The sequence below is a fragment of the Erythranthe guttata genome, chromosome 14 (genome assembly GCF_056151865.1).
Source record: "Erythranthe guttata isolate IM_541 chromosome 14, IM_541, whole genome shotgun sequence".
NCBI lineage: Eukaryota > Viridiplantae > Streptophyta > Magnoliopsida > Lamiales > Phrymaceae > Erythranthe > Erythranthe guttata.
The window spans coordinates 3562845-3581473 of NC_142546.1; the positions used below are offsets into that span (position 1 = coordinate 3562845).

An 18629-nucleotide genomic window follows, 5' to 3' on the forward strand; every position below is an offset into this window, starting at 1 on the left:
AATAGTTCAAAATTGATTTCTTTTAGATTACAGTCGACGGATTTCAGAAAGTTTCACTTATTTGGCACCTAAAATATAAAATACATAATAATAAAGATACTATTCATACTATAAGCGTAACTTTCAGAATAATCGGATTATCAAAAATATTTTCGAAAATTATAATCGAATTAAAAATCAAAATCTCATATATTTTTCGATTCCCACCCAAAAAATTCGGAATTCCAAATGAATAACATTGTTCCAAAACTCACAAATTTCGGATTGAAATCTGCTGAAATCGAAAAATTTCATTCTAATTTCCACTCCTAATATCAACCATCAACCCCACACCGCCGCCCTAATTTGTAAATAAAGCCCTAAATTAGAAAGAAAGGGGGGCCCTTTTGAACATCTGAAATTTGTCGGAACGCCCGATCAACACCTGTCTCCGAGGTTTTATTTTTCAATTTTATTTTGATGATCACTTGAAACCTCGTCTTCTTCTTCTTCTTCGCGATGCTTTTCAATTCATTTCTTCTGAAAACTCTTAATTTGACTTCTCACCCACCTTCGATTTTCTCCAAATTTAATTTTTAAAATTGCGTAGCTAATAGCAACTCATCATCGACTTGTTTTTCAACCCAATTAGGTAAATTATCTGAACAACAGCTCAAATTTCACGTAAAGATAGTATCTTTTCTCCATTACAATTATTGTTTAATTGATCTCCGTTTTCGCCCAAACCCTCCAAAAAAATTCATTATCGAATTGTGGTAGTTTGGTAATTTTCCTGAACCACTCCACTGATTTTGATCAGTTGGTTAGTTTTTCATAATTCCACATGAAAATAAAGTTTATTTGAGCTCGAAAAGTAAGGCAATAAATGGCATTGGATATGGGGGTTAGTGGTGGTGCTGATGAGGCGGAGCGGATTTCACCAGAGATGTTGAAGAACACGCCGTCGAATATACGGAAATTGGCCGATGAGATCGAGCAGTTTGAGGGCAGACAGAAGTACCTTGCCCGAACGAGGAGCCCCTCGGATGGTGGCGATGTTCGGTGGTACTTCTGCAAGGTTCCTTTGGCAGTAAATGGTCAGTGCCGAATAATTTCAATTATGCTTTTAATCTTTATAAGGTTGCATGATATGATTGGAGAAAGTTGAATTGTGCTGATTTGTGGCTATCGATTATACGGTTGGAACTAGAACTAGAACGATTAATCTGCATTTGTTGTTTTGGTTGGTTTCTTCTGTAATGGGAATGATAAAATGTGAAATAGTTTAACTGCTTCGCGATTATTCTTGACCGTGTTAATTGATTTAAATTGACTATGTGTATGCGTTTATTGTGATCCTTCGTTCTTTTGTGTCATCCTACTCCATTGTTTAGCGACAAGCACTCTGATTTCAGAGATGTGTATGGTTTTCCTTTTACTCTAGTGAAACATGAGTACATGCAAAAATGTATTATATATTATTTGAGGGAAGATGAACTATTAATCGAATAGAGGAACAAATGAAAATGAACAGCCAAGTAAAGAAAACGGAATCACGGTCAAATGTGCAATTAACTCTACAACGTGAAAAACGAAAGTGAAGGGGAAATCAAAAAAAGATAACTCTCTTAAGTTCAAAAATCCATATACTATCGAATTGGTGCAAGAGAATGATATGATTCGGTGTCCTCTGTACCAAATGGTCTTTATCTCCATTCTCAAGGTGAAAAGTAAAGGCAATTTTCTGCGTTTTTCAATTCGAGTATTCAACAAACACATTGTTCATCATATGGATGAGTTTTTTCTTTATAAGTAAGTAGTTCTAGAGCAAAGTCCACGAGACTATTACAAGTAAACGGGCTTTTCTATTGCAACACAGATTTGTTGTGTTATGTATTTCTATTACAACTACCCTTTATATGTCTTTCTAAGTAATATATGCTGCGTTTTGTGTTTTTGGCAGAGCTAGCAGCATCGGTACCCAAGACAGAAATAGTTGGCAAAGGTGATTATTTTCGATTCGGTATGAGGGATTCTCTGGCAATAGAGGCATCTTTCTTGCAGGTCGTGGAATTTTCCCTTTTTTTTCATTTGTTTATCTTCTTGAATTTCTGTTTTGTTTGATCGTCTCACTTTGAGTAAATCGAGAATTACTCTTTATCTACAAAGTATTACGCTGAAGCATATCTGCTATATATATTCACAGAGAGAGGATGAATTACTCTCTAGTTGGTGGAAAGAGTACGCAGAGTGTAGTGACGGTCCTAAAGGGCAGCCTAGTATTACTTCCAAGTCGAGCGAGCAATTCTCTTCAGTGGGTCCCGAATCCTACGCGCTATTCACTACTGAAGAAGAGAGAGTTGGTGTACCTGTAAAGGGTGGGTTGTATGAGGTAGTCTTTTCGACTCTAGTCCTCTTATAAACACACGGTTTCATTTTAAGTGATAATTTCTCGAGGAACATTTGATTTTAGCAACATTTGAGAGATAGTTGGCTAATGCGCACAATCTTGATTTAGTCCAATAATATAAAATAATAAAACCAAGTCTATTTCTCAGACTTGATATTTATACCGATTTTTTTTTTCATTATGGAAAGTTCGATAATGAAAAGTTTTTAAATGTCGATGCCAGACATTATCTTGTTTCTAAATATTTCGTCGTGTAGGTAGATTTGGTGAACAGACATTGCTTTCCCGTTTACTGGAACGGAGAGAATCGACGTGTGTTACGAGGTCATTGGTTTGCTCGTAAAGGTGGTCTCGATTGGCTTCCACTGCGTGAGGACGTTTCTGAGCAGTTGGAGTATGCCTACCGAAGTCAGGTTCTCTTTGATTTCTTACTTGTCGTTTTAGTTGGTTTTGTAGAAAAAAAAATGTATCTCGATCGAACACTTCTCCATGTTTTCTCAGCATCATTTGCAATAAAGAGAACTTAAATTAATTTTCATTATGCGAGTCTTCGTTTATGTTTCCTCTTTCAGAAGCCAATTTAATAGGCTTTTCATCAATTATTAGCCGACTATTACGACAGTTTTCTTTCTCATTCGGGTTTGGGGATCTCTTGCTTTCAGGTTTGGCATCGACGGACCTTTCAACCGTCGGGTCTGTTTGCCGCTCGAGTTGATTTACAAGGCTCAACCTCAGTATGGCCTCCGTTTATTTTTATTTTTAATTTATTTATTTTATATATATATATATATATAATTTTTTTATTAATTTGTTTTTTTTCCTAGTTGCAGGGATTGCATGCCCTTTTCACAGGAGAAGACGATACGTGGGAAGCTTGGCTAAGTGTTGATGCTTCCGGGGTTTATAGTGTTATATCCCTTCGTAGGAATGGCATTAAATTAAGACGTGGTTACGCGCCTTCTCAGTCGCAGAAACCAACACAGGTATTTCCTTTTCACATATAACTTCCGTTTAACTACCACAAGTAGCACACCCATTTTCTCCGTATTTGTGTTAAAGGGTCATCGCTGACATTTTTAGCATTTTGCTTCTGAAATTAAAAAACCGTAAAAAGTAATTTGAAAAAGAATATCTATTTCTCCTAGCAAGATAATATATAAGTGAAGTGGTGTTTGTTTCACAGCCGATGCGTAAAAAGTTCTACGAATTCATATGGCCATGCATTATCTTCTTATTCATTTTCAGGATGAACAACGACAGCAGAAGGAGGAGGAGATGGATGATTACTGTTCGCAGGTATGCTAAGTAATATTTTTAGTCTGGTCTAAAATACAAAACAACGAAAGCGTTATCTTTTCATTTATGGTGGTGTTACCGTAATTCTTCTCATGGTTGTTTCTGAATAATAAAGATATTCATTATATTAATAATTTAAAATGGTTTTTTTTTTCAACTTAATTTCGGCATCGTGTTGGCTTAAAATTGATGTTTTGCTTATTGATTTCCAGCAACTACGTTTTTTATTCATTTATACTGAATTTTCCATGGGCAATTATTTGGCTTGTTGAATTGAAACAAGTGTAGGTCCCGGTTCGGCATTTAGTATTCATGGTTCATGGTATTGGTCAAAGGTTGGAGAAGTCTAATTTGGTTGATGATGTTGGAACTTTTCGCCATGTCACCGCAACCGTTGCAGAAAGGCACCTCACTTCACACCAACTTGGCACCCAAAGAGTCCTTTACATTCCTTGCCAGGTATAATTTATTTATTTATTGATTATCTTTTATGTAAATTCTTATGTGAATTTAATACCCTCGTGGTTACTTTCATTGCCTTTGTCAGTGGAGGAAGGGGTTGACACTTAGCGGCGAAGCTGCAGTGGAAAAAATCACATTAGATGGTGTGCGAGGACTGCGTACGATGTTGAGTGCAACAGTACACGATGTCTTATACTATATGAGCCCTATCCATTGTCAGGACATCATTGATTCGGTAAACCCCTATCTTATTGCTTTTTTTTTTTTTTTTTTTTCGTTCAAATAAATTATGGATGCCTCATAGTCATTAATCTAATATTAATTTAAGCACTCAAGTGCATTCGATTTGTGTATAACTATAATCATAATATATTAGAAGCTCATTGATCAAGAAAAGGAAGTTATGATTTCATTGGTATACACTATACATGAATAGGAATATAATGAATCGTTATGGTGTACCTTTGTTTTTTTTTTTAGCAAAGTGATATCAAATAACGTAACGAATGCAATAGATATCACCTATTGCCTTGAAATCTTTCACTAAGTTTTAAGGGGTCGAGCTCACTTGTCTTAATAGTTTGTGTTTCATGTTATATATCAAATAAATGTATCATATTTTCGATATTTCTTACAATATGCAAAACGTTTTGCATCAATACTTTGATGTATTTTAAATGTGGTGTTATTTTAATAGATTTAATGAACGTTTGTAAACAAATATATTTAATATAATAAGAAGAGACCGAAGTGTCACGGTCCCATACTAGATCAAGTTTCACAGTATTTGGGAAAAAATTAAAAAGGTTTACACTGGACCAAGAGAAACTCAGCCAAAAAAAATAACCCATAAATTCAAAGCCTAATTTAGTAGAAGGGAACTTTCTAGAAAAATGTAGAAATAGTCACTAATGTGTAGAAATTCCTAAAACCCCTAGAAATACTCCATTGTACTTGCTCAAAACTGTAGGATAAAATCAACTCCCACCATTATTTTGGGGGTGGAGTAGGATAAATAGGAGCCCGTACATTCTAAGGCCGACTACAAATCCGTGGCCGAGAGCCACATTTATAACAACATTGAGTGCTAAAATTACGCATTGAATTTCTGGTAGTTGATCAATAATTAAAAAAATGTGTGATTGTTCTAGAAAAAATAGTATGGCAGAGCTAGGACAATATAATATGATGTTTGTCTAGGGAAAAATGAATTCTGGAAAGGGTACATGTCATTTTATCCAAAGAATAGTCTACAATTAAGAGAAACTCAAATATTAGAAAATTCTCGATTGGAACAAGATAATATAGTTCGATACCAGGAACTGTAATTGCAAATTAGCTATCCCGCCGTAAAAATCCCAACTGTGAAGCACAAAGGGAAACATCACAAGGGGAAACATCCAGTATTGAAAAGTACCGCATTGAAAAGTACCGCAGCGTATATTCAAAGAAATCATAACAGAAAATGTAAAATTACTTAGTTTTACTTTTATTAATGCTAAGTACATTAGTCTCTTGCTTTTATTAATGCTAAGTATGTTAATTTTGTATCATAATCATTCAAAGAAATCATAACAGAAAATGTAAAATTACTTAGTTTTACTTTTATTAATGCTAAGTACATTAGTCTCTTGCTTTTATTAATGCTAAGTATGTTAATTTTGTATCATAATCATATGATTTACGAAGTCTTCTAGTCAACCCTAGAGAGTTGATTTACTTGTACGTGAACATCTAGAATATTCGATAAATGAAGGCCGAAAAATCTTAAAAATGGACAAACGAAAATTCCAACAATGTAGAGCTCTTTATGTAACTTTGGTTGCCGTCGCCGCCGAGCAACTATTTTATAACATGAAGATGTTCACGGAAAGTAAAGAAGTTGATTCCAAACATAAAGAAGATATCAGGATCCCATCGGTTTTTTGTGGAAACAACAAAAAAATTCTTTCAAAAATATTGTATAATCTTTTGTTCCGAAGAATGTTCATTCGAAGTGTTTTTTTTGTTGGAATTACTAATATGTCATTATCCTTTTAGGGTTATCTTTGGGGTTTTAAATACAAACATGTCTAAATATAATGTTTACTTTATGATTCTTGACTAAGAATGGAATAAATTGAACTCTTTTTTAGGGACGAATGGATCAGATGGTAGAAAGAAGTAATCAATAAAAAACGAGACCTTGCAGATAGGAAACTTGATTGTTTTAACCTTTTCATGATATAATGCATACAATTTTAACTTGATTTGAAGGTTTAGTATAGAGGGCCCAAACCTGCAAAAAAAAAAAAAACTTCTCCGGTATGATTAATGTTGTCATGAACATACTGATTGTGATATTTGTGTTAATGGATACAATAAATTCTATTTGATTTAAAGATTCTTCGAATAATAACTGTATGTTTAATTCTTGATCTGATTTTCTTCCGGCGCAAATTTTATTGATGTTAGTGTTGATTCGTATTTTTAAACTTGCAAAATCATTAACCACAAGCCACTATTCTTGTATGTTTATCTTACCACATGGTATGGTGACATCCAATGTTAATTCGAGCTGTATTCGTGTTCAGGTATCCAACCAACTAAACAAATTATATCTGAAGTTTCTAAAAAGAAACCCCGGTTATGATGGCAAGGTATATCCCGAATTGGAGAAACACAAAGCTTCTTATTTAACCTAATTATAAGCTCAATATCTCGCCGGATTGTTTAAACTTAGTTCTCCATCAACGAATCTACTTTTCAGGTTTCCATATACGCTCACTCTTTGGGAAGTGTTCTATCTTATGATATCCTTTGCCACCAAGAAACTCTATTTTCACCCTTTCCAATGGAATGGATGTACACCGAACAAAAAAGCAAAGACCCTTCTTGTTCCGTAAGTAATAATTTATCGAGTGGCAGTTCCATCGTGAATGTTGGGGATAAGATCTCTGAGAACACTGGAGTCGAGAGTCATGCGAATAATCTGGAACCTGTGGAAGAAGCAACTTGTAATGAAGTGGGCCCTTCTGTATCATCAGATGAGGATTCCAATGAAACTTTCGGCAATTTGAATTGCGTACAATTCGATGAAAATTGTATGAATAATGACGCCAATAGCATGAGAAATGAGTTTGTAACATGTGATGAGAATACAAGCCGGGAGAATATCCCTCACAATGACAAAGATGAAGCAATCAAATCATTGATTGAAGAGGTTGTTACTACAATATATATTTTTTTTTGTTGTGTTCCGTGTTCTCGTATCTTAATTTCATTCTCACCAGTCTTTTATTTTCAGATTGATCTGCTAAAAGAGAGAATCAAAGAATTTGAAGTTGAATACGCTGACAGAGGTACCGATTGTGTGAATTTCAAGATGTTCTTACGTAGTCGTTGAATTTTGAAATATTGAAGTTCTATTGAGTTGAGTGTCGTCCTGTATTTGATGTCTTACTATTATTAGTCAATGCGAGGAAGAGTTCACTGGTAGTAAATCAACCTGATCCCGAGAGCGTTCAACTTGGGACGAGAGATTCATTGAAGAATTATACCCCACAAATAAGATATACAAAATTAGAATTCAAGGTAATTTTCTTATGATTTCCTCCACGGACTAATGTTTATTAACTGTATGCTTCAGTACTTTCCCTCTCGTTAAATATCCCGATGTCGTTTATTTTATAAAAAAAATTGTACAAGAGTCGTCTTTGATTACTATGTACTTGGATTTTAATGTCAGGTCGACACATTCTTTGCTGTGGGGTCTCCGCTTGGAGTATTTCTCTCCCTTCGCAATGTTCGTCTTGGAATTGGTAATGGCTCGAGCTTTTATATATTCTTTTTTTTTTTTTTACTTTTCATTTTGCCTTCTTCGGAAGTTTGTCGGGTATCCTTCAGAATATGATTTCCCATCTCGGACAAGACGTTTCTTTTTAATGTTATATGCTTCTTATCCGGTTCTTACAAAATGATCATAGCCGCCTCTGCTTTTCGCTGTTGATGAAATAAAACCCTTGCCTTGTCTGTCATGTCAGATATATCGTGCTCGATTCAACTTTTGAATTTGGATGGATTCTTCACTTAAAATATTTCTGCTGTCTGGTTTGTTAGGCAAAGGGAAAGAATATTGGGAAGAGGAAAATATAAATGAAGAGATGCCAGCGTGTCGACAGATGTTTAACATATTTCATCCTTTTGATCCCGTGGCATATAGGTTGGTTTTTATACTTTTGATCATAATTCTTTTTTAAGTTCTCTTTTCTTTTTCTTTTTTTTTGTTCGCTCTGACAAATACAAGGCGACACATATTTGTATACAGAATAGAACCCCTTGTATGTAAAGAATATATGCACATGCGTCCTGTTATTATTCCTTACCACAGAGGTGGGAAGCGACTCTACGTTGGGTTTCAGGTAATTGAGTATATTAAAAATTTTAACGTTGTGCTTCGTCTTCTTACGCTTTGTGCTCAACAATGTCGTACAGGAATTTAGAGAAGGATTTGCTTCGCGTTCTCAAGCTTTTGTCGATCACTTGAGCTCAGTAAAGGTTGGTATAACGGTTTTTGTTACCTTCTGTTCGAAGAATTCACAGTTTGTTATGTTTTGACTAGTTACTTTAATTTACGGCATTTTTAAAAGAATTAATCTGTTAGCGGATTCAGTCAATTGATGAATTTACGAGTCTTACTGTGAGCCCTTTGAATATAGGTTAAAGTGCTCACAATTTGCGAATCCAGATCCAACGAAGAACAAGCTGGTAAACATTGTCTCTTCATTTTATTTACTTATTCGAAAACTATTCAATGTTGGGTGCTATTTTTATATTATATATTTAATTTTTCCAAAATATTCTTCTCATCTCTTTACAGAAGAATCCGGAAACACCCAAGAAAGAACCGAGAGATCATATGGTTCAGTTATGATAGAGAGATTAACAGGCGCCGAAAATGGTCGAATCGATCATGTACTACAAGTACGTATTCTTTCCGTTGTAGCCTTATTAATATTAACGAAAACCCCCATATGGTAACATTTTTTAGCCCAAAACCCCCTAAATGGCGAGTATTTAGGGTTTATAGTTTGCTTAAAAAAATGCATTGTAGGGGTGTTTCTGCTAATATTTACAACACAAGGAGTTTTTTGGCAATTCCACATAATACAGGGATGTTGAGTGCAATAAACCCTTATTTATCTCTCGGCGTTTTTGCTATTGCAGGATAAAACTTTTAGACATCCGTACTTATCAGCTATCGGTTCACATACGTAAGTTTATGATTTTGAACCTCGTTTCTTAGGATGCTGTAATAACAACAAACTGAAATATTTTTTTTTTGACGATTTTATCCCTCTGCACAGAAATTACTGGAGAGATTCCGATACAGCTCTTTTCATACTGAAGCACTTGTATAGGGATATACCAGACGAACCTATCTCTTGCAATGACCAACAATTAAACGACAGCTCAAACGTTGAGAATAGCTCAACAATAAAATGGTCCGATCCTAGAGAAATTGCCGATGAAGAACTTCCTCTGACTTTTGCTGATAGTGTCTCTATCAAGAATTTCTCACAGAGAGCCAGGAAATCGATGAGGAGATAATGGGTAAAAGCGTCTTTTTAGCAGCGTACGGTTGTTGAACGGCTTCGACTTGCTGTTGTAGAGATTTGAAACTCGCAAGTGGCTGAAGTTGTGATTTAATTGCACAACCACCACAAAAATGGCATAGTGCAGCATTTGTGCAGAAAAATAAACTGTATACAGAGAAGGTAGTAGTTTGTATGAAGTAGGGAAATGGATTGAAAGAGGAACATAGTATGTATATATATATATATATCGAAGTTCTAAAAAGCGGTTATTGGGTTGAGGCAGTTAGGGACCGCCACACGGTAAATGGGTGAGGCTGTGATTAATCGAAGATAAATCAGAAATAAATCGGTTTTTAGTATTTAGTGTAATATATTTCTAAATATATTTGTAAATACTCAAGACATATATTAAAAAATATTTTAATATGATTTTATCTCTACCGCCGCCGAGCGCCCTCTCTAGCAGTCGTCGGACAAATGTGGCTTGTTTTGGATTAGTAAGTATGGGGTGGGTTTGGTAGGGCAGTCGTACCAAACCCCTCGAATCACTACCATTACCGAAATTTCGTTATGAAATCCATTACCATTGCCCTACCACAAACTTTGGTATACCGAAATTCGTATACCAAAAGTTCGGTACGGTAGGGTACGGTTATGGTAATTACCAATTTATGTTATATACTATTTAAGTCTAAATTGAATATTATTTTTACAAAGCAATTCAAATACATATTTAAAATGTACAAAACTAGTTTTTAAAATATAAGTCATCTAAATATATGGTCTTAATTTACCTAATATTTCTTAATTAAAATTATAACATCAAAACTTTTAACTTATATCATCATTAATGAAAATAATTTAAAATATTTTTGATATGCCTAAAGAGTATAATTAATTTTAACTAATATTAGTTAGTTAGGAATTTAGGATACTATGTTCACTTTTGATATATGATAAATGAATTATTAAAATAAAATTTTATTTCTTAATAATATTTCGGTACAGTAGGGTAATACCATTTCAATAATATCGAGTCTCGTTGCCCTACCAAAACATTCGGTAGGGTACAGTAATAATTCGGTAGAAATATTTTGGTAAAGAATCGGTATGATTCGGTAGGGCAATAGGATGGTAGGGCAATTCGGTGAAAAAAAACCCTACCCCTAGTAAGTATTGGTCACGTTCTTTCTTGCTTATTGGTGGTGGTGACTTGGTTTGGTTTGCTTTTGGTTACAAGAAATTAAGTAGAAATTTGGGAAAACAAAAAAAAAAACAGATATTTTTTTCAATTTATTTATCCGATATATCGGTTTGACCTACCTCAAACCACCATACATCGTCACAAATTGCCTCACAGTCCAAAAATTGATTTTTCAAACCGTCTCACCAGTATCGTAAAGGTTTACGACCGTTACCGATTCGGTCGCCACAACTGATATTTAGAATATATATATACCTTTTGCTGACATCATTAATTGTTAACTAGATGTTGTTAAGACTAGGTTTGAACTGAGACAACTAGGTCACATTTGATCTTATGAACTCTGTAACAAATATATTGTAGTTAGTTGAATTGTAACTAAACATATAAAATAGAAAAACTGATGTTAAATTTTAGGGTAAAATATTTAGAAATATTGGGGAGTCATGTCACTCCATAATTCTATGTTATCTCCACCACTAGCTAAAAGTAATAGTTTAGAACTTTATCGGAATAATGTATGCAATGCATTATCCGTTAGAGTTTCTAACCACGTTTCGGGGGGTGAGTGTAATTATCGATACCATAGAGACCTTAAAATTATTTAAGCAAATCATGTGGGTGTGGGTAAACCTACACTCTCGTTATTTTAAGCAAATCATGTGGGTGTGGGTAAACATATACTCCACCTACATTCTCGTATAATAACTTGCAAACTATATAAACTCACTAGGCTAATCATATATGACAAGCTCCACCTAACGACCGTTGACAAGAGAATTTAAACCTGAGTCAATTGACACATGCTCATTTGTTCCAACAGCTAGGTCATTCCTTTCTAGACAAATTATTTTCAAACTTGAATGAGTCTTATATAGTTTACACTTAACATATTCTACCACTTCTCTTAAAGAAAAAAAAACAAAAGAAATTGTCCAGGTCATCATAGTCAACCTTAGTTGTTACTTATACTTTAGAGTAAAAAACAGTTTGCCCCCTAAACTATGGGCCGATTTGCACTTTACCCCCCAAACAAAAAAAATTTGCACGTTTTTACCTGAACTCATTAATTCGTTGCACGGTGCCCCCTGAACTAATTTTTCCGGCAATTTTGACCGGAAAGTTAAAACATGTGCCTTGCACGTGACATTTGCAAGGCTATATTCGTCCATTCACTTGCATCTTTTATATTAAATATAAATTATTCTTTAAAAAAAAATTAAAAATTAAAACAAAAGAAAGAAAACAAAAAATAAAAAAATATTTTGTATTTTTCAACTTCTTATGAGCGGCGACTTTGAGCAGCGCCTTACAACCCTTGACGGAGTCCGGCAGCAGAAGCTCCGACGAGGAAGAAAACCCCAGCCCCTCCAGCGTGGCGGCGCTTATTGAATCCGTCATCGCCAGTATCGACCCGGAGACCACCATCGCCTCCACCATCTCCGGGTACATCTCCGCCATCTTGAACGCCACCATTCCGCCGTAGCTGAACCCCACCACCGCGCACCTCTCTACTCCCAGCTTCCTCAGCCCCTTCGCCAGGCACTCCGCCTGAAACGCCGGCAACCTGTCCGGGTTATCCGTGATCGACCCGCCGAAGAAGAGCAGGTCCGGCAACGAACTCACCTGGAACCCACCTGGAACTGCCACGTCACTATTCCCTCGGCGGTGAAGCCGTGTACGAGGACGACTACCGGCTTCGTGGGCTTTGCTGTTTTGCAGCCGCCGTCGTCGGCGGCGGCGGTGGTTTTCTTTGAACTGGTTTTGAGTTTCTTGATTGTTTCGGAAGGGACCCAGATGCTCATAACGGTGCCGGGACAGATTTCGACAGTGTGTGGTGTAATTCCGGCCATCTTCATCAGCCCATTCAATAGTGGTTTTTGTGCTGCCACAAGATTCACCATTTTCTTTTTTTCTGTTTTTTTTAATTATTATTATTTTATTATTTTTCCTGATTTCTCTGAGTGTGTGAAATTTTGGTGATCAAATGGGGAATTTAAAGTAGTTGAAAAATAGAGAGTTGGTGTTGGGTTGTTATCTGTTGTTCCAATTGAAAAAAGAGTAAAAAGCAGTTTGCCCCCTAAACTATGGGCCGATTTGCACTTTACCCCCCAAACAAAAAAAATTTGCACGTTTTTACCTAAACTCGTTAATTTGTTGCACGGTGCCCCCTAAACTCAATTTTCCGGCAATTTTGACCGGAATGTTATATCATGTGCGATGCACGTGTGATTTGCGGGGGTAAATTTGTCTATTCACTAAAATTCTATGTTAGAATCTCGGTGGGATTCTAAGTCCACAACACCAAGTGGAATTCTATGGAGATGTGTATTAATATGAGGAACATATTTTCCTTAGTTATCTCATTAGATAATTTGAGAAGAAATAAATTATCTCTCCATATTAATCACCTGAACGTGTCTATCCAAAATAGAAGGAATTCCATCTTTTTATTATTATTGTGGTAATTGTCATTAATTGGTTTCCTTGTTTTATTTTCAGAGCTTCACAAGAATATAAAAGGAGGAGCTAATGCCGACGTTATTTGCTGAGTCTCTTATCACGTGGATAATTTACCACGTTGTCATCCACCGCCTTCCATGTCTATCAAGCCGAGTAAGCAAAGGGGAAGAATGAATGCATTTACAAGAGGAGCTGCCTAAGGATCATTCACAGAGGGAGATACACATGCAGGGGGAGCTGACTCCGTTGTGAACCACCTGCCAAAGCCACTACTGTGGGAACAGTTGCTGAAACTGTGGCACTTACTGTTGCAGCAGTTGATGCCACTCTTGTTGTTGAAAAGAGTTGATGATGATCTTTCGTTTTATTTGCTTCGGTCTAATCATCTGATTGTTTTATTTTCAGGTTTTTTACTCAGCGGGACAAAATAATTATAATCAATAAACGACAAAGGGGGAGATTGTTAGAATCCTATGGATTCTAATTGTACGAGAATTAATAAAACTTGTGCCACAAGTTTTCATATACCCTGAGCTAAAGAAGGGAAGAGTCCTTGTAGCTTTTAATTCTTTTAATTTGTCATTAATTGATTTATAATAGGAATTATTCTTCTAAAGAGTTTCCTTGTTTTGAAAATATTATTTCCTACGTAATTAAGAGTTTCCTAACCCTAATGGACTCTTTTTTCCTTGTAGGATTCTTATAACATGTAGAAGTATAAATACAGCAATACGGCGCCTCAGATCTTACGTCTTCCTAGAGAGAAAAATTTACGCAGAATATTTTCTTTACTCTCGTTTTTATTGGCGTCGTTTTGGAGAGAAGCCGATCTCTCTTTTCTTGGTTGCTGTAGCACGCCTTTTGTTGGAGAAGAAAAATTATATTTTTCCGCTCTTATTTTTGCTGCTCACGGAGCGTCTTGTTAATCGAGAGAAGATTTCAGAGAAATATTTTTTTCTCTCTCGTTTTTATTGCTCCATCGTGATACGTGATTTTCATAGAAAATATACCGGCTTCAAGGCTTGTGGTGAAGACACAGATTCAAGGAGTATCACAAGTTTGCTTCTTCTATACAAAAAGAAGATCGGTTCTTCGGGAGAGGGGCTTAAACAGATCTCGGGAGGAGATCGATCCGCCGACTGAGGGATTCAGCGTTGAAGGGAGTTCAACCGTGCGGAGCAAGGGACGTGCTGCAAATTGAAGATTTATAATTCAGCGTAGTATACAAGAACGGCGTCAACAAAGAGGGAGTCTTTGTATTTTGATTAAGTCCTATTATTGTATTCGTAAAACTAAAAATTAGTAAATTTTATTTGCAGGTCCCCGTGGATGTAGGGTACAGTTGTATCCGAACCACATTAAATTTGTGTCTCGTTTATTTCTGTTTTTACAAACTGTTTCACGAACTGTTGCAACTCTTCACGCAACAGTAACGAAAAACTGAATCTGACACAAATAATTTATATCTGCACGAAATAAATTCTAACAATTGGCATCAAGAGCCTGTCACTAGATACACTTAGTGAGATTTTGGGATTTAATTCTTTTTTATTTTTTTTGTGCAGACATGAATAATCATCGTGAAGGCGCATTCCTACCACCTGTCTTGGGTGAATTGAACTACTCTGATTGGAAAATAAGGATGAAGATGTTCATTAAATCTATTGATGAATGGGCCTGGCGCGCGATTCTAATTGGTTGGACACATCCTACCTCAATGAATGAGTCACACGAGATCATTCAAACCCCAAAAGAGAAGTGGACTGATGAAGAAGTACGAATAGCAGATTATAATTCCAAGGCAACCAATGCTATCTTGAGTTGTATCGATGAAGATCAATTCAAATTGATATCAATGTGCAAATCAGCAAAGGAGGCATGGGATGTTCTACAAGAGGCCTACGAAGGAACTACTCAGATAAACAAGTGCAAACAGACTGTCGCTGAAACTGTTGCAACAGTTGGACAGACTGTTCAGACAGAACCTAGGTATGATAAGTTGCATTCAATATCTGATAAAGGATTAACTCCGTTAAATCTTGCAGGTGATGATTGGGATTCAGAAAACAACAGCGATGATGACGTGTCATCCTTGGAAGAAATAAAGCAATGCTATGAAAAGATGTACGAAAAATTTCTTCAGGTGTGTGAGTCAAATAAATTCTTAGAAAAAGAGAAGCTTGTCCTAATTGAGGAAAACAAAGTATTGAAGGTACGAATTTCTACTCTTGAACAAAATGTTATTTCTGCTAGTAGAGAAACAGATAGCTTGAAGGCTAAATTTGCTCAAACCCAAGATGCTATTTCTAAGTTTAATACTGGTAGGGTAACTTTGAATGAAATTTTGAACCAAAATCAGCCGAATTGCGGTCGTACAGGTATAGGACGTAATCAGCTATCTAATGATGCATTGAAACAGAAAGAAGATCCAAAAAGAAAAATCAATTTTGTTAAACAATCCACTGTTTCACAAACTGTTGCGACAGTTGCACCGACACAGCCATTTCAAAGAAAAGTTTTTGTTCCTACCTGTCATTTTTGTCATGTTCCTGGTCATATACGACCCAGGTGTTTTAAGTACTTGAAAATGGTTAAAAGAATAATGGCCCGCTCACCACTTTCCGCTAAAATTGATCACATTTTTGTGTCGTCTCAAAAACCCAAGATAAAGGTTGATTTAGTGAATAAAACTCAACAAAAAATCTGGGTAAAGAAGTCTGATCTTAATTGTTTATCTGCCATTACTTCTTTAAACTCATGTGATGATAGTACTAACTGTTCCAACAGTTCTGGTGACAAAGCTAGTTTGGGGAATAAAAAACTTGGTAATCTGAATTGTGATAATTTGTATGTGAAAAATAAGTTTATGAATCCAATTCAGCATTCGAGAACTAAGCTTACTGATATTTGTCATCTTTTCATAAGGGGCTTGGTCGAAAAGGGGGTTGTCTCAATTGATTATGCTGCAACGGAGAATGAATTAACTGATGCTTTTGCAAAAACCCTTGATGCACAGAAATTTGATTCCTTGCGAAAATCGCTGGGAATTTATGTTGTTTAATCTGATGCAGTTGCATGAACTGTTGCAACAGTCTGTGTGTCCAGACTTGCAACTTTTAGAGGTAGGACACTTCATATGTTTTTGCATCTCATATAGGACCTGCATTAAGCATACTGCATATGATTGAGACAAATGTGAATTTGATACTTCGTGTATTTCTAAATTTTGTGGGGTAGAACTTCACCAATTCCCAAAATGATTACTTAAAAGGCTCCAACTTATTTATTTCTCTGAATAGTCTTGTCATGGTTGGATGTTTTTATAGGGAAAAGCTGCCTCTTTTAATGAGTGAAAGCTACTCTTGAACTACTATTACTAATATATATATCTACAACCATTTGGTCAGTGAATAGTTCGAAGCCTTTTTGAGTCGAGCCAGTAAATCACGTGGCCGAAAACTCGCTACAAGGCTCAATTAGAAAGCCTAGGGGACTACACATTGCACGGCCAATATAAATTATAATATATATGGTCAGTGAATAGTTCGAAGCCTAGTTGAGTCGAGCCAGTAAACCACTTGACCGAACACTTACTACAAAAGCTCAATTAGAAAGCCCAGGGGACTACACATTGCACGACCAGCATAATCTCGTTCCTTTTAATTGCTCTGTTTTTCATGAGAAAAAGCTACCATTAGACGTGTGTGTACGCTACCTAATAAGAGCATCTTTGTGTTTGACTTGGGATTATTAAGTTTGTTGGTTGCATTGGCAGTCGGATTTTTGGGGATTGTGCTTATCGTGAATGTGAAGATAAATCCCATATGTTTTGTTTGTCCATGCAGTATCCTATTCACATATGTCTCTTCACTCATGTCTATTTCTCATGTTTACTTCTTGTCTTGCATTAGGCATTATTAAAAAAAAAAAAAAAAAAAAAAAAAAAAAAAAGACGGGATTTTTGTTTATGTGCCGGTTAAATTTGATTTTTTTTGTTGCAACCGGATCGATTGGGCTTACTCCTCACATTTCCACGTTTCTTATGAAGTTTGGCAAAGTCTGTAGTCTTTGCTATTTAATGTTGGATTTGATATCACTATACTTTAATTTTTGCATTGCAATTATCGTGTGGTTTTGAGTTTGTGATTTTGTGATTTTGTGTGCACGTTATGTATAGTGATTTTTCTCACTTACTTCCAAGATTCTCTCTTCGTTTTGATCTTTTTGTTAAGTGTTTGAACAGCTTGCTTGAATCATCAAGATCATTAGTCCATGTTGAGTTATCTCTGCATGGTGATTGCCCAGAAAGGGGGAGAAAAGAACAGGAGAAAAGAACAGTAACGATGGCATGAACACAGGGGGAGTTCCGACAACTGTTGCGACAGTTGCTGGAACAGTGCAGGAATGCAGGGGGGTTCAGACAACTGTTGAAACAGTGCATGAGACAGTTGCTGGGCAGAAATATAGGACAAATAATAAGCATTGTGAAGAGAAGTTGTTTCTGCTACTGCATATCCTTTTTATCTCGTGCTTATCTGAACGAATTATCTGCTTTTATTTTGGAACTATGGTTTATTTACAGTTTACACTATCTGGTGAACTGTTTGATAAACTGTTGCAACAGTTTATATGTGCAGATGTTATTTTGAATTTGCTAACCCTTGTTCATGCATGTATCATATAGTTAGGGGGAGTAAATGTTCTGACCAATCAATGCCAAAGGGGGAGAATGTTAGAATCTCGGTGGGATTCTAAGTCCACAACACCAAGTGGAATTCTATGGAGATGTGTATTAATATGAGGAACATATTTTCCTTAGTTATCTCATTAGATAATTTGAGAAGAAATAAATTATCTCTCCATATTAATCACCTGAACGTGTCTATCCAAAATAGAAGGAATTCCATCTTTTTATTATTATTGTGGTAATTGTCATTAATTGGTTTCCTTGTTTTATTTTCAGAGCTTCACAAGAATATAAAAGGAGGAGCTAATGCCGACGTTATTTGCTGAGTCTCTTATCACGTGGATAATTTACCACGTTGTCATCCACCGCCTTCCATGTCTATCAAGCCGAGTAAGCAAAGGGGAAGAATGAATGCATTTACAAGAGGAGCTGCCTAAGGATCATTCACAGAGGGAGATACACATGCAGGGGGAGCTGACTCCGTTGTGAACCACCTGCCAAAGCCACTACTGTGGGAACAGTTGCTGAAACTGTGGCACTTACTGTTGCAGC

At 36.0% G+C, this 18629-nt stretch overlaps 2 protein-coding genes and 1 pseudogene across 3 annotated transcripts in view; 2 read left to right on the forward strand and 1 right to left on the reverse strand.

The window, feature by feature from the left end:
* Positions 1-18629, forward strand: part of LOC105958599 (uncharacterized) — a 42149-nt gene that overhangs the window by 16113 nt on the left and 7407 nt on the right. The gene's annotated exons all lie outside the window — the stretch shown is intronic.
* Positions 262-9902, forward strand: LOC105958598 (phospholipase SGR2). 2 transcript variants are annotated; one of them, XM_088813265.1, is made up of 21 exons: positions 262-1076; positions 1943-2043; positions 2186-2371; positions 2647-2802; positions 3052-3123; positions 3220-3372; positions 3635-3685; positions 3974-4144; positions 4233-4382; positions 6721-6786; positions 6897-7349; positions 7434-7488; positions 7599-7720; positions 7875-7947; positions 8246-8348; positions 8454-8547; positions 8621-8683; positions 8845-8893; positions 9006-9109; positions 9353-9399; positions 9493-9902. In XM_088813265.1, the coding sequence occupies exons 1-21, from the start codon at positions 866-868 to the stop codon at positions 9734-9736; spliced, it is 2724 nt and encodes a 907-aa protein (XP_088669391.1). In that variant the 5' UTR covers positions 262-865; the 3' UTR covers positions 9737-9902. The 2 variants fall into 2 exon arrangements, with proteins under 2 accessions (XP_088669391.1, XP_088669390.1); XM_088813264.1 differs by having other exon boundaries at positions 348-1076; positions 3214-3372.
* On the reverse strand, positions 12113-12953 carry LOC105957424 (uncharacterized; annotated as a pseudogene).